At 41.5% G+C, this 15,695-nt stretch overlaps 1 protein-coding gene across 1 annotated transcript in view; it reads right to left on the bottom strand.

Annotated features, from left to right (window-relative positions):
• Nucleotides 1–5,055: 5,055 nt before the first annotated feature.
• LOC143315640 (uncharacterized) overlaps nucleotides 5,056–15,695 on the bottom strand; it is a 105,442-nt gene continuing 94,802 nt past the window's right edge. The window contains 12 exon segments of the mRNA XM_076722967.1: nucleotides 5,056–5,626; nucleotides 5,628–5,700; nucleotides 5,869–5,915; nucleotides 7,470–7,643; nucleotides 8,082–8,255; nucleotides 9,435–9,608; nucleotides 9,696–11,502; nucleotides 11,657–11,873; nucleotides 12,032–12,110; nucleotides 13,288–13,413; nucleotides 14,106–14,237; nucleotides 14,345–14,469. Of these exon segments, the coding sequence (XP_076579082.1) occupies nucleotides 5,056–5,626; nucleotides 5,628–5,700; nucleotides 5,869–5,915; nucleotides 7,470–7,643; nucleotides 8,082–8,255; nucleotides 9,435–9,608; nucleotides 9,696–11,502; nucleotides 11,657–11,873; nucleotides 12,032–12,110; nucleotides 13,288–13,413; nucleotides 14,106–14,237; nucleotides 14,345–14,433 (3,663 nt within the window). The 5' untranslated portion in view covers nucleotides 14,434–14,469.

Below are 15,695 nucleotides of genomic sequence, written 5' to 3'. Positions count from 1 at the left end.
AGCCACATCTACCATCTCGTGGCAGGGGTCAATTAAAGTTAACCCCCTTTTCCACATAAGACTAACAATGTGGAATATTTGCCGTAACCATATAGAGGAGGCAGGATTTGGAAGTTCAGGGTTGGTTATTTTGGTTGGGTCACAGGTGTTTTTTATGCACACAGAATGTATTCTTTGTAGGCTTCTTCTTATGTTTAAAGGCTTTCTATACATATATAAAGGGAACAAATATTTTCTAAATCAATGTAATGGGGGAAATTTAAATTATATCTCTCAACACAAACGGCCTAAATAATCCAATAAAAAGGAAGAGAATACTCCAAAAACTTAAGAAAGAAGGAGGAGAAATTATTTTTCTCCAGGAAACACACCTGAGTAAGGTGGAACATGCAAAACTGGAGAAATTAGCCTCAGCACAGGTGTTTTCCTCCTCCCACACAACAGCTAAACGAGGAGTAGCAGTTCTCATTAAAGGTAATCTCATGTTTAAAAAAGAAAAAATGTATCAGAGATAAGGAAGGAAGGTATGTATTTGTAATGGGGGAAATAGAAGAACAACACATAATGCTTATCCACCTGGAAAAGAAGTTGACCTCCTGAAAAGGATTCTAGATCTGCTAATGACTGAAGCCAAGGGAATAACTATAATGGGGGGAGATTTCAACCTGGTGATGAACCAGAAGGTTGACACTCAAAGTAGAATAAAACATAAATCACAACAAGCAGCAAGTTTAATGAGAAAAGCTCAAATAGAGTTGGGGCTATTAGACGGCTGGCGTTGTTTACATCCACAGGAAAAGGCCTTCACCTTTTACTCTGATGCACATGAGGTTTATTCTAGATTAGATTATTTTTTATGTTCAAAGAGGAAATTTCAAATGTCACAAAATGCAAAATATTACCGATAACTATAGCTGACCATGCACCAGTTTTAATGGAATTAAATTTGAAGAGGGAACGAGGAGAGTATGGAGGTTAATTAACTCCTCACTTGGGGATGAACGTTTTAAGGAAAAAATAAAAAATAGTATGAAGTCCTATTTGGAGATAAATGATAATGGGGGAGTAACATCTATAATACTGTGGGAAGCTGCTAAAGCAACATTAAGAGGAGAAATAATAGCATATTCTTGCTGGAAAAAGAGGCAAAGAGAAAAAGAAAAGAGGGCATTGGAAAATAAAGAAATTACAAGAAGAGCATGAAAAATGGATGAATAAAGATATACAAACACAATTAATTGTAGCAAAAAAAAAAAAAAGCTTTGGAAACAATAGAAATACAAGAAATTGAAAAGAAACTCATGCTCTGTAGACAAACATACTATGATAACAGTCCAAAAGCACTGAAGATATTAGCAACTAAATTAAAGAAACGGAGAGAAAAAACTGCAGTAACCACCATTATAGATAAAAACTTCATAAGTAAGAGGGGCAAGTTGGAAATAGCTTCATGTTTTAGGGATTACTATCAAAACCTCTATACCCCAGAAGAAGCAGAAGTAGACAAGCAGGAAATGAAAAAGTACTTGGAACTCTTAAACCTCCCAACAGTGACGGATAAACTGAATGATGGTTTAGGACAGTCAATAGGAGAAACAGAAATTCTAACGTTAATTCAGAAAAGCACAACTGGAAAAAGTCCTGGGAGTGACGCTTTCACTTGTGAATTCTATAATTCAGGTACTTATTTTCTCCCATTCTATGCAGAGTTTTTAATGAAATCCTACAAACAGGAAACTGGCCAGTCTCATGGAATTCAGCAATTATTACTGTAATACCTAAAGAAGGAAAAGATTTAAAACACTGTTCATCTTATAGACCCGTGTCCCTCCTAAATGTTGATCAAAAGGATTTGTCAAAGACCGTCTTTTAAGTGACAATGTTCGACGTACTCTTAATGTAATTGACTATACAATAAAAACAAAACAACAAATGCTAACATTGACGCTAGACGCTGAAAAGGCCTTTGACCGGGTGTCATGGCCCTTTTTATTTGGAGTGTGCCAGACGTTTGGCTTCCACCAAACTTTTATTGATTTGATGAAGAATATGAATAAAGAACCAAAAGCAAGAGTCAGAGTGAATGGGATCCTTTCTAAGACTTTTAATTTAAAAAGAGGAACAAGACAGGGAGACCCATTATCCCCACAACTATTTGCTTTATACATAGAACCATTAGCGGAGAGGATTCGGGCAAGTGAGAAGACAAAGGGTCTCAAAATTAAGGAAGATGAACAGAAATTAGCAATGTATGCGGATGATATTATGGTGTACCTCACAAATATACATTATTCATTGCCTGCGTTATTAGATGAAGTTGGAAACTATGGAATACTGTCTGGTTATAAGTTAAATTTAAATAAAACTGAAGCTATGGAAATTGGTACCCATTTGGAGAGAAACTTTAAAAAACAGTTTGACTTTAAATGGGACCAGAATAAAGTGAGATATCTAGGCGTTATCATACCCAATAATTTAGACCTAATATATCATTGTAATTTCGAGAATCTGGAGAATTTAGTAAAGCAAGATCTGAATAGGTAGAAAATCTTACCTCTCACATTATTTGAAAAGATAAACATCATTAAAATGAATGTTTTGTCATGCTTTTTGTTTCTATTTCAGAATCTGCCTACATACATACCACCCACAAGTTTTAATGTTTGGGATGGGCTGCTTAGAAAATTTTTATGGGACGAAAAGAAGCCAAAAGTGAAACTTAAAATTTTGCAACAAAAAAAAAAAAATAGGAAAAAAAAACAAAGAAAGAGGGGGACTTGCATTGCCAAATGTAATTAACTACTATTACTCAGCGCAGGTGAAACCAATTTTAATATGGATGAATAATGAGATGAGACCCAAATGGAAACTCATTGAGTTTAATTTGGCTGAATCACTCAGTACTTTGATTTTCTCAGTTTCGAAAAAAGCACAGATTAAAACACAGAGTTATTCTGTATATAACACATTTAAAATCTGGAGAAGAATATGTAAAAGAACCAAAGTTAAGGAACAGGAAATCACTAGTTTAAGAGAGATAGCCTGGGATCCAGATTATATTCCAAATAGTATTGATGATGTTTTTAAAAAATGGGAGAGTAAGGGCCTCACAAGATTCTATCAAATGTACAAGGAAGAAGCAATGGATTCTTTTGAAAATACAGTAAATAGATATGGTTTAAACAAGAATCACTTTTACAGATATTTGCAAGTGAGAAACTATTTGAAGGAAAAAGTCCAAATTACATCTCTTGGAGATCTCCATCCCATTCTGAGACATATGATAAAGGCCAATCAAAAGCATAATTTGAAAAATATAACTGGACAAATGAATCAAATATTTCAGGATTACAGAACCGAAGACATAAATAACATTAAGGATAAATGGCAGATAGAACTGAAAACATCTATATCAGATGACGAGTGGAATCAGAGTCTTAAAGATCATTTCTCAAACATAAAATGGCCTTCTGCCAAGAATATGCTTGGAAGATAAATATACGGTATTTTAGAACACCAGTGATGTTCAGCAAATATACACAGAATAATTCTAGCTGCTGGAGGGAATGCGGGGAAGACAAAGCGGACCACACTCACATATTCTTTACATGTAAAAAAATAGAAATGTATTGGTCAGAAGTCATACACATAATAGAACAGATGTTTGGGAAATTGGGCCAATTTAATAAACACACTTTATGGTTGGGAATAGGTTTGAATGGCCTTCGAAAGGATGAAGAATATTTATTTTGGATTCTGAGAATTACAGCACTCAAACAAATAACAAGAATCTGGAAAAAGTTGGAAGCCCCCAAAGTAAATAAATGGCTAGAGACTGTAGAGAATATTTATAGGATGGAGAGGGTAACTTATAGAATTAATACGAAAGAAAAGTTGTTGGAAAAAAGATGTAACTAGATATATCCTCTGCATACAGTAGAGATGAAGCCTAACAAAAAAAAAAAAAAGGAAAAAACTACTTACCGTTTATGTGCGCATTTATATTACTGTTGTATTTGTTGTAATTGCGTGCGTATTTTTTGCTGGGTAATGTTATTTTTATTTATTTATTTATTTTTTTGCTTACTTTTGGGGTATTTGTGTATATGTGTTTTAAGTTCTGAAAGGTTATGTTTGACTGTGCCACACGGGTGAAAGATAACAAAAAACTAAATATTGTGTCAAGTTATTTAAATAACAGGATGTGTATTGTAGGAATGTCGTATACTGTACTGACACAATAAAGTATAAAAAAAAGTTTCCTTTTTTTCAGTTGTTTTTCATGTACCGTTGAAGTTTGAAGACTTTTCTAAAAGTCTTTGACAGATTTGTTTAACAATGATTTCCAAACTTGTTTTTCTGCTTTCGAAGATGAAACGACTCCAAAGTTTGAGTCACAAACAGTATCACGACATGTTATCAGGCACCAAAACCTCTGCTGGTCAAACTGAAGAGTTGTTGGTGGTAATAAAGTTGTTTGAATGAAGTGGACGTCTGCTAACGAGGTCCACGTCCCTCAGGTTGTCTCTGGTGTTGAGGGAAACCTGTGCTGCTCTCGCTGTGGTCACTTGTCTTGGATTTTGAAGGTTGCTGTCTCCTTCCTCATGTCTTAATACGTCAACAAACAGTTCAAGTGTTATCAGCCATCAGGAATTAGTTTGTGCTCACTTGATTCTTGGTTCAGCTTGATGTTGTTGAGTAAAATGAACCATGAAAACACAACATGAAGTGAAACAATCAAGGTGATATCTGATATTTTAACGGTTAACGGTCTCCTTGATTTCTAATAATCTGTATCAGCCCTGAAAAAAACATATCGGTGGACCTCTAGTCCTGATCTGAGAGACACAACAAACACTCACAGCAACATTCAGCTTTGATTGGAACAAGATCCAGAATTGAAATCAACACACAGCTGAAGGTTCAAGTCCACAGTGTTTCCACAGTTTAATGATCACAGCTTCCATCTTTAAAGGACTGGAAGTGGAAGAAGTTCACAAAGTAAATGAGGAATCTTTTCAATCATTTTCAACAAAGTTCATTGATCAATTTATTCTAATAACCTGAAAGACTGATGTGACTGAGATCCTGCACAGACTCAACTGATCTGTTCAGCAGTGTTTCTCTAACAGGAGGAGACTCTCCCTCCTACAGAGGACACAGAGACACTGAGGAACCAGACCAGGACCAGAGCCCAAAGCCAGGATAAAGAGGTTCAGTGAATGTGGTGTTGAAGGTGTGGAGGTGGATCAGTGAGTCAGAGGAGACTCTGTAGAAGGACAGAGTGCCAGCAGGACAGTCTACATACACTCCTACTCTGTGAGAGATGGAGGAGGAGGAGGAGGAGGAGGAGGAGGAGGAGGATATTGTTCTCCTATTGTGACGGACAGAGCAACGACCACCACCAGAGCAGAATAGACTCCAGGACTGATCATTCCCTCCAAACACACACTCTTCACTGTTTCCTTTCCTGCTGATTCTTCTGTAACTCACTGATACATCAACTCTTCCTCTATACTCAACCTCCCAGTAACAGCGACCAGTGAGACCAGTTCCACACAGCAGCTGAGGCCACCAGTCAAACCTGTCTGGATGATCAAGATATGACTGATCCTCCTCCACGTGTCATCGTCCTGTTGTTGTCAGACAGTTTGATGTTTCTGTTCACTGTGTTTGTGTCCAGTTTGAGTTCACAGGAATCTGATGGAGAGAAGAAGAAGAAAACAGCTGCAGTTATTGATCCATCATCTGTTGATTGATGGACAGTTTGATGATGACATCAGAGATGTGAATGAGTGATGTCACAGTTTGAAGATGGCTGAATGTGCTCTGCTTTGTTTTCATCAGTCAAATTAAAGACACACTTACACTTCCTCAGACCTGGTCTCAACCATCGGACTCCAGCAGGCTCCACCCTGAAAGGAGGAGGGGGGTCAGAGCAGCACGTCCTCTTTCAGCATGCAAAAATGGACGTTACATCACTCTCATACACACAAACACAACATGTTGATCCAGCCTGCTTCTCCCTGCTGCCCCTAAACCTCTTCAGCTCTGCTCAGACACTGACAGCGACACTGATTCTCTCTCATCATTAAATCTGGCTTCATCAGCTCATTTCCTCATTTCAATCTGTTGCTGACTTCTATTCTAAGCTGCTTCACTCATTGATCGCTCTCTCGCTTTCCCACATGTGATGATCAATAATCAGTCTGAATTTGTCTTCACTCAACAAACCAACAGAGCTTTAATGATTGATGGACAGTTTGATGATGACATCAGAGATGTGAATGAGTGATGTCACAGTTTGAAGATGGTGGAATGTGCTCTGCTTTGTTTTCATCAGTCAAATTAAAGACACACTTACACTTCCTCAGACCTGGTCTCAAACATCGGACTCCAGCAGGCTCCACCCTGAAAGGAGGAGGGGGGTCAGAGCAGCATGTCCTCTTTCAGCATGCAAACATGGACGTTACATCACTCTCATACACACAAACACAACATGTTGATCCGGCCTGCTTCTCCCTGCTGCCCCTAAACCTCTTCAGCTCTGCTCAGACACTGACAGCGACACTGATTCTCTCTCATCATTAAATCTGCCTTCATCAGCTCATTTCCTCATTTCAATCTGTTGTTGACTTCTATTCTAAGCTGCTTCACTCATTGATCGCTCTCTCGCTCTCCCACCTGTGATGATCAATAATCAGTCTGACTTTGTCTTCACTGAACAAACCAACAGAGCTTTAATCATTGATTATTGGACACGGTTCTCCTCGTCATGTCCCATATGTGACCATGCTTCATGTGTTCATTAGAAGTGTGAATACTGTCAATAAATTTAATATCTGAGACAAGTCATCATGACTCTGTTGTGTGGAAATCTTTTCATGTCAAACTTCCTGAAGTTCACCAGAACAAGAAGAGCCACTTGATGTCTGCACATGGAAATATTTACAAGTCATGTTTGCTGTGAAGACCATGTTCAGTCCAATTGTTCTCCACTGATGAAGGAACAGTCCAACATTTTGAGGAAAACACTTGAATGAAGCATCTCAAAAGTCCTGCTCTGTCCTGTGGTTGTCAGGTTCCAGCAGTTTGAACCAAATAGAACTGTTTTGGACTTATTGGAAGCTTGTTTTTATGTCTTTTGAGGACAAAAAGGACATTTGTCAAACTGACAGACAGTTCTTTTTCCATGCAGAGATCTGTCCAAACTGCATCAATTATGACCAACAGGTCATTATCATGTTTGTTCCTGGAGATGTTCTCCTTGAGACCTCCAACACAAATATGTCCTTTTCATGTTCAACCAGTGTTTATGTGTGTTGTGATCGAAGGACAAAGGTTTCCTACATGTGTGATTGTTCATGTCTCACTCACATCCACCATCAACCAAAAAGACAGACAACATGTTTCCAGCTCTTCCTCCTCTTTCACACTGACTGACTGTGGCTGCAGCAGCCTCTTCATACCTGAGAGTGTCCAGCCTGCAGTGAGGATCCTCCAGTCCAGCAGACAGCAGCTTCACTCCTGAGTCTCCTGGATGATTGTAGCTCAGGTCCAGCTCTCTCAGATGGGAGGGGTTGGATCTCAGAGCTGAGGCCAGAGAAGCACAGCCTTCCTCTGTGATCAGACATGCTGACAGCCTGAAAACACACACAACAACACACATGGAAGATCATCTGAGGGTCCTGCTGTGTCCGTCAAATCATTGCTCTCAAAACGCAGAGATCTGATAGGCTGAGCAGCATCATGTGGGAGGATTTACAACACATAATAATTCTCAACAGTTTCTGTGTTTGAGGTCAACGACTTCACACTCAACACTTCACTTCCTGAGGTCCTCAGTGACACCTTTGTGGTAATTAGTCATGACTGAATCAGGAATAAAGTGACGTCCACTAATCAAAGTCACATGACAACAAAACAGAAATGAGGATTTCCATCTCAGCCAGACTTCATTAATAAAAGGAACACTGAGAGAAAAAAGCTGCCAATCAATGTGTGTATGTGTCAAACGTGTGGACTTCTGAGGTTAAAGGAAGACGTCAACACTTTGACAACAAACAGTAACTTGATCTGACCTGAGAGTTTCCAGTGGACAGTGTGGACTCTCCAGTCCAGCAGACAGCAGCTTCACTCCTGAATCCTGCAGGTAGTTGTGACTCAGGTCCAGCTCTCTCAGACTGGAGGACTGGGATTTGAGGACTGAGGACAGAACTTCACAGCTTCTCTCTGAGAGGTTACAGCCACTGAGTCTGAAGAAGAAGAAGAAAAAGAACATTTATTTTAAAATGTTGAGTCTCTTCTCAGCATGTGTTCAAATCTTTGCTGTTCCATCATAAACATGTTACAGATGTTGATTCATGTCTTCATGTCTGTAGCAACACAGTCATGTGTCATCCATGAGGGGACAGTGTCAGACCTGAATCCAGTTCCTGAGTCTCATATTTAAACCTTCTGGATGAAGTTTAAAGTTTCAGACTCTCGAATGTGCAGTTAGAAATAAACACGAGGCTCTGAGAGTGACTGAGTGCTGAAACAAATATATGAAGTGAACGATTTAAAGGATCAGCAGTTTTCTGCCAGCATTCCTCTCTCGTCTTATGTGCAGCAACAGTCTTGATTTTCCTCTTTTATTTTTTACATTCTCCAAAGCTCTCCATTATAACAACCTGTTCCTCTGGACTGAAGGAGGGGGGACATGATTGGTCTTTTTTGTGGTGACAAAGAGTCAAACGATGAAGCAAACATCCCTTTTTATGGGATGGCATCACAGAGCCTGATGAAGGAAACCTGAGTTAACAAAGGAAGCTGATAACCACCGTCGTGATGCCGTTATCTCTGCCTGGAGTTCATGTTTAGTTGAGGCAGCTCACACAGAGGAAGCCTGGCTTGGTCCAATTTGTTTTGTCCTTCATCCCACTGAGCTTCACATGAGACAGCCTCTGTGCTGGACTCAAACTGCTGACTCATCGTCTTTCAGAATTCATGTTTCCCATGACTCGGCACTCTGATCAATAGTAAATTCATCAGGTTTAATGACCCATGCTGCACTTTGTGAAACCTCACTGTAGAAAATATTCCTGCACAGATTTTAATTACAGATACGCAAAATATTTTGACAGTGACAAAACTTTATGACACATCTGGAAACTTGAATTTGAGAGATTTTTTCTGAATTCACACATTCAGGCAAGTGCACACATTTTTCTGACACGCACAGAAAAGATCATCTACAACTGCAGACTGGGAAATTATTTCTGATCATCATTTCACAAATTCAAAATCATCAATCTCAGTCAGAGATCTGAAGACAAACAAAATACACTGAAAGATTCAAATCCTGACATGAGAGAGACTGTTTAAACTAAATGAATCTCTAAATGTACAGAACTAACTTAAATCTGTCAACACAAACAGTAACTTGATCTGACCTGAGAGTTTCCAGTGCACAGTGTGGACTCTCCAGTCCAGCAGACAGCAGCTTCACTCCTGAATCCTGCAGGTTGTTGTCACTCAGGTCCAGCTCTCTCAGACTGGAGGACTGGGATCTGAGGACTGAGGACAGAACTTCACAGCTTCTCTCTGAGAGGTTACAGCCACTCAGTCTGAAGAGACACAGGAAGGAAGCAAACAGTAAGTTAGATATCAGAGTATTTATTGATGAATAAACTTCACTTCATCTCAGTACTTACAGAGCTTTGTTGGAGGTTTTGACCACTGGCAGCAGCCTCAGAAGAGCCTCCTCTGAAGCAGAGAATTTCTTCAGGTCAAACACGTCCAGATCTTTTTCTGATGACAGTAAGATGAAGACCAGAGCTGACCACTGAGCAGGAGACAGTTCATCTGTGGAGAGACTTCCTGAACTCAAGGACTGTTGGATCTGATCCACCAGAGAACGATCATTCAGTTCATTCAGACAGTGGAACAGATTGATACTTCGCTCTGCAGAAGGTGTCTCTTCAATCTTCTTCTTGATGTACTCAACTGTTACCTGACTGGTTTTTGAGCCACTTCCTGTCTGTGTCAGCAGGCCTTGTAGGAGAGTCTGATTGGTCTGCAGTGAAAGACCCAGGAGGAATCGGAGGAACAAGTCCAGGTGTCCATTTGGACTCTGTAAGGCCTTGTCCACAGCACTCTGGTGAAGCTGTGTTAGTTCAGGTTCTCTGTCTCTAAATACTTTAGACCGCCGGGAGGTTGTTTGTTCTTCTGACAGCAGATTGACTCCAGATTTGATGAAGGTCAGATGGACATGAAGAGCAGCCAGAAACTCCTGAACACTCAGATGGACGAAGCAGAACACCTTGTCCTGGTACAGTCCTCTCTCCTCTTTAAAGATCTGTGTGAACACTCCTGAGTACACTGAGGCTGCTCTGATATCGATGCCACACTCTGTCAGGTCTGATTCGTAGAAGATCAGGTTTCCTTTCTGCAGCTGCTCAAAAGCCAGTTTTCCCAGAGACTCAATCATCTTCCTGCTCTCTGGAGTCCACTGAGGATCTAACTCAGCTCCTCCATCATACTTCATGTTCTTCACTTTGGACTGAACCACCAGGAAGTGGATGTACATCTCAGTCAGGGTCTTGGGCAACTCTCCCTCCTCTCTGGTCTTCATCACATCCTCCAGAACTGTAGCAGTGATCCAGCAGAAGACCGGGATGTGGCACATGATGTGGAGGCTTCGTGATGTCTTGATGTGGGAGATGATTCTGTTGGCCTGCTTCGTGTCTCTGAACCTCTTCCTGAAGTACTCCTCCTTCAGTTCATCATTGAACCCTCTGACCTCTGTCACCATGTCAACACACTCAGGAGGGATCTGATTGGCTGCTGCAGGTCGTGTGGTTATCCAGAGGCGAGCAGAGGGAAGCAGTTTCCTCCTGATGAGGTTTGTCAGCAGCACATCCACTGAGGTGGACTTTGTAACATCAGTCAGGATCTCATTGTTGTGGAAGTCCAGAGGAAGTCGACACTCATCCAGACCGTCAAAGATGAGCAAAACCCTGAACTCTTCAAACCTGCAGATTCCTGCTTCTTTGGTTTCAGGAAAAAAGTGATGAACAAGTTCCATCAAGCTGAACTTTTTCTCTCTCAGCACATTCAGCTCTCTGAAAGTGAACGGAAACATGAACTGTATGTCCTGGTGGGCTTTGTCTGCAGCCCAGTCCAGAGTGAACTTCTGTGTTAAGACCGTCTTCCCAATGCCAGCCACTCCCTTTGTCATCACTGTTCTGATTGGTTCATCTCGTCCAGGTGAGGGTTTAAAGATGTCTTCTTGTCTGATTGTGGTTTCTGGTCCGTGCGGTTTCCTGGATGCTGTTTCAATCTGTCTGACCTCATGTTCATCATTGACCTGTCCAGTCCCTCCCTCTGTGATGAAGAGCTGTGTGTAGATCTGATTCAGGAGGGTCCGCTTTCCGGCTGTAGCGATCCCCTCAAACACACACTGGAACTTCTTCTTCAGGTTAGATTTCAGTTTACAGGGACAAACTGAAGCAAGATATTCTGAATGAAGACACAACAAATAAATCAATAAGTGATTGATAAAGTTCAGATGAGAATTTAACATCCTTGTCTGAACATATTTTGGTCCATCTGTTGAGACATCAGTGAATGTTCCACTGATCCAGCAGTTAAACCTTTAGAGAAATCCTCTTACTGCTCTGCAGACGCTCAGCCAGCTCCTCCTCCTTCATTCTCCTCAGGAAGTGCTGTGTGATCTTCAGAAATGCCGCTCTGCTGCTCCTCCTCTGCTCTGCATCATCATCCTCATCCTCCCCCTGACTCTCGAAGCATTCTGTGTAATCTGGACTCAGAACCGTCTTGATCTTCTTCAGCTCGTTCCTCACAAAAGAGACAATGTTCTCCTCCAGCAGCTGGAACAGAAGATGATATGAATGACACAAAGTGAAATCATGGAAGCAAACATCAGATCCATGTTGGACAGACTGACGGTCCACTGGTTTAAAAAGTGCAGCATGGAGATTATTGTGAACAGAATAGATGTGAAAGCAGCTGTTGTACATGTACAGACCATAAATATGGAGTCCAGGTGAGTTTGATGCTGCTGGGCAGACTGACCACTGGGAACCTCTGAGCTCTCCTGGTGGGCTCTGTGGAGGAATCATGAAGAATTAGCTCACATCATGTCCGTCCACACAGAGACAAACACCAGCTGAAGGTCCTTTGAGCTGAAGTGTTGATTCCAACATTGAATCAGATGGTTTCCACTGACATTAAAGTGTTGCTCGTACTGCTGATCCCACCGTGAATCAACAGTCCAGTCTGCATTTCTGTGCAGCTTTCACTTTACTGTGTTGGTTCACCAGCTTGTCTGGTTGAGTCCCTCCAGTTCTCATTGACCCCTATAATACTGTGGACAGCATCACACAGCTCACACAAGCTAACTGGATGCTACCTGTCCAGCACAAATTGGCAGTGAGTCACAATAAACTCAGTGAAACATGAGAAAAGCAAAGAGAGAAGCAGAGAATACTGGATCAAAGCAAAGCTGAGGGTGATTTCACATCCAGCTGTGTTTCAAATGAAAGCTGGAACGTTCTTCTCTGGACTACATGAAGAAAACAGGTGCAGCTGTTGCTCATAGAAGTTGTTCTGGCTCTTTCTTTTATTCTTGGACAACATGTATTTGTTCTTGTCCACGTCTTTGACACACAACACATATTTGAGCTTTGTCTCCTCTCTGAGCTCCTGCAGCCTTTAGTTACCCATAACACCCTTCTCTGCATCAGACGTTTTCACAGAGGCACAACTCCAGCCTGATGTGAGGTGCCATGATGCTGCCGTCAGTGTTGTTCTTGACTTTGTGAATCCATCAGCAGCATCAATCACAAACAGACTGTGTGTTTCCTCAGACTCTCTGTGTTGCTTCATTCTGTGTTTCACAGCAGCTGATCTCAGTCCAGCTGTTATCACTGACATGTTTGTGTTTGTGTTGTCACATGACTGAAAACCACAACATGTTGATTTGATGGAGGAACTCAGTGGAATCAGGGTTAGCCTTCATCAGCATCTGTCAGCCTCAATCAAGTCACTGTTTTATACTCATGCAGTCATCAGTCAGAAGGTGTGTGTGGAGGAAATGTTCAACTGGAGTCAAGAGTTGAAGGCTGGTTATACTGGGCAGCTTCCACATGTGAGGATATAAACGAATGAGAAGAAGAACGATGCTGAAAATAAACAGGTTTAAAAAACTCTGGATAAATATCAGTTCAAACAAGAATCTGTAATATTTTAATGTTATTAACAGTTTACGTCGTTGCAGCAGACGGTCGATCTTCTTTAAAATTAATGAGGCGACCCATCGACCGTTCACTCTTCAAGGACACACAGCTGGGTCCATATCCGGAGTCAGATCCATGTCCAGGTCCAGCAGAGGCTGGTCTCCCATAGATCCTGTCAGACACAGAGGAAGACCACCAGGGATGGAAATGGACTTTTTCTTCTTCAGACTCAGAAGCTGCTGGAGAAACTAGCAGCTATCAACAAGAAAAGGATCAACACACCAAAGTTCAATCAAACATGAAGCTGAATGATTTCAGTCTGTGGATCATCGCTTCATTTGTCCATCAAATCTCGGACCACAGCAGGACTCAACGGACTGATTTCTGAGCAGATTTTACTGTGATTGACAGACAACAAACTAAACTGTGGAGTCCATCAGCACCGACTCTGTTGGTCTGTTTTCTAACGTTTGCATCACGAGACTCAGCACAAATATCCTGACTGTTATTTAGAGACGATGGTCAGTGAAGCATTTTAGTCCAACATTCAAAGAGGAAGTTTGATGGTAAAGAGACTTTGGAAGGTCCCCACTGGATTTGTGCTGAAGCCTCATATAATCCTCAGCTTTCAATGTCCACATGTGGACATGTCAGTGCTGTTTAGGGACAGACTGGACAAATGTCCTTTAACACTAATCTATCTCTAACCTTCATCATCATTCTAGGACAACATGAACATTAGAAGGACAACTGGTCAGACTGGATTTAATGAGGACAAACATCAGCAGTGGACAACATGAGGAGGACATATGGACATTTCAGGTCAAATTGTCCAACACGAGTTTAATACTGAGAACAACTTACTGTCTGTCAGAGACATGTTGCTGTTTAAAGTCAAGCAGGTGATCCCTTGACTTGTCACTCCTGAAGGACACACAGCTGGGTCCAGGTCCAGGTCCAGGTCCAGCAGAGTCTGGTGGGTCCTGCTGCTCTGGCCTTCAACACAACACACACACAGCTTTGAGTGTGAATAATGATGGTGGAGAGATTCGAGTGTTCTGACATGGAGACGAGTCCTGGACAGTCAGAGATCCTGGTCTCACCTCTGAGCTTCGGTCTGGCCGTCATCGTCCCCACACAGACTGGTTTTAGAGGGACGGACTCCCTCCTCTCTGTCCTCACACCGATTCATGCTGCTGAACTCATGTCAGCTCACACACACTTTGATCTGGAGAGGAAACACAAATCATTCATGTGCACATCAGCTGAAATCATCCTTTCATGGTTTCTTCTGTCCAAATATCAGCTGCTCCTCCTCTGATTGGCTGTTATCTCGTCTTTCATATCAGTGTCAGCTGAATGCAGTCAAACAGCAGTGTGAGGCTGAGCTGCTGTACTTCTATCAGTCCACTAGATGGCGCCATGAAGCTGCATTGAAGTGAACACACACTTGATGCCTGGACGACCGCTGACATCCACTGACACACACTGACTGAATCTGACAGGAAGCTTCAGTTTGTGGAATATTCAGTAAATTCAACATGACTGAAAGTTTCTTTACGCCTGAATGATCCTCGATCAACGATAAGTGAAGGAGAAAGTCAAATATTTAGTTCGGAGAAATATAAAATAGCAGAAATATTCAAGTACAGTACAAGTACTTCCAGACAGTACTTAATAACAGTACTTGAGTAAACTAGTTTCTTTCCACCACTGAGAGATCCTTTCAAAATAAAAGCCTGTCTCAATCAAGCCCTCTCAGATCATATTAAAAGAGGAATCTTTGATTTGATTCTTGATCACATTGAAGCACAAACTGAGAAAAAGCAGCGACACTCGTTGCTGTTGGAGGAGAGTTCAGAGCTCTGACAGCTCATTTAGTGACACAGTTACAGACTGAATTGAGAAATAAAAGGTTTCAGCTCCTCACAGCCCTCTGAATGCTCCTTCCTGCTGTCTCCACATCAACTATTGAGGATCAACTCGCTCTGCTTCTGCTCTTATTCCAGCGTTTACACTCACAAACATCCACACAACATGGCCGATGTTTTTAATGGAGCTGCTTTCACCTCCTTCGTCCAGAGTTCACAGTTAAACTCAGAGTTTGGAGAAACGATGGACGGAGCTGCAGATCGATGCCGTTTGTGCTGAAGCTAAGCTAACAACAGCTTGAGTAAAAAACACCTAAAACAAGTTACTTTACCTTCAGCTGGAGCTTCAGAGGAGAAAACAAACTGCGACACACCGAAAGCAGGAAGTGAAAGTAAAGTTCAGACAGGAAGCAGCGTAGCAGTACCACACGGAAGCAGCAGCAGGAGACAGAGAGAGCGAGAGAGAGAGAGAGAGAGATTTATTAAGTTTATTAATCTTTTTGTTGTCTGGATAAAGTCTTTATTCGTGATGATTTGTCCCTCTGTCCCCCCATAACCCCACACCACCTGGAAACTGTCCAGG

The sequence above is a fragment of the Chaetodon auriga genome, chromosome 23, assembly GCF_051107435.1.
Source record: "Chaetodon auriga isolate fChaAug3 chromosome 23, fChaAug3.hap1, whole genome shotgun sequence".
Classification (NCBI taxonomy): Eukaryota; Metazoa; Chordata; class Actinopteri; order Chaetodontiformes; family Chaetodontidae; genus Chaetodon; species Chaetodon auriga.
This window is presented reverse-complemented; position numbering and strand designations above follow the sequence as displayed.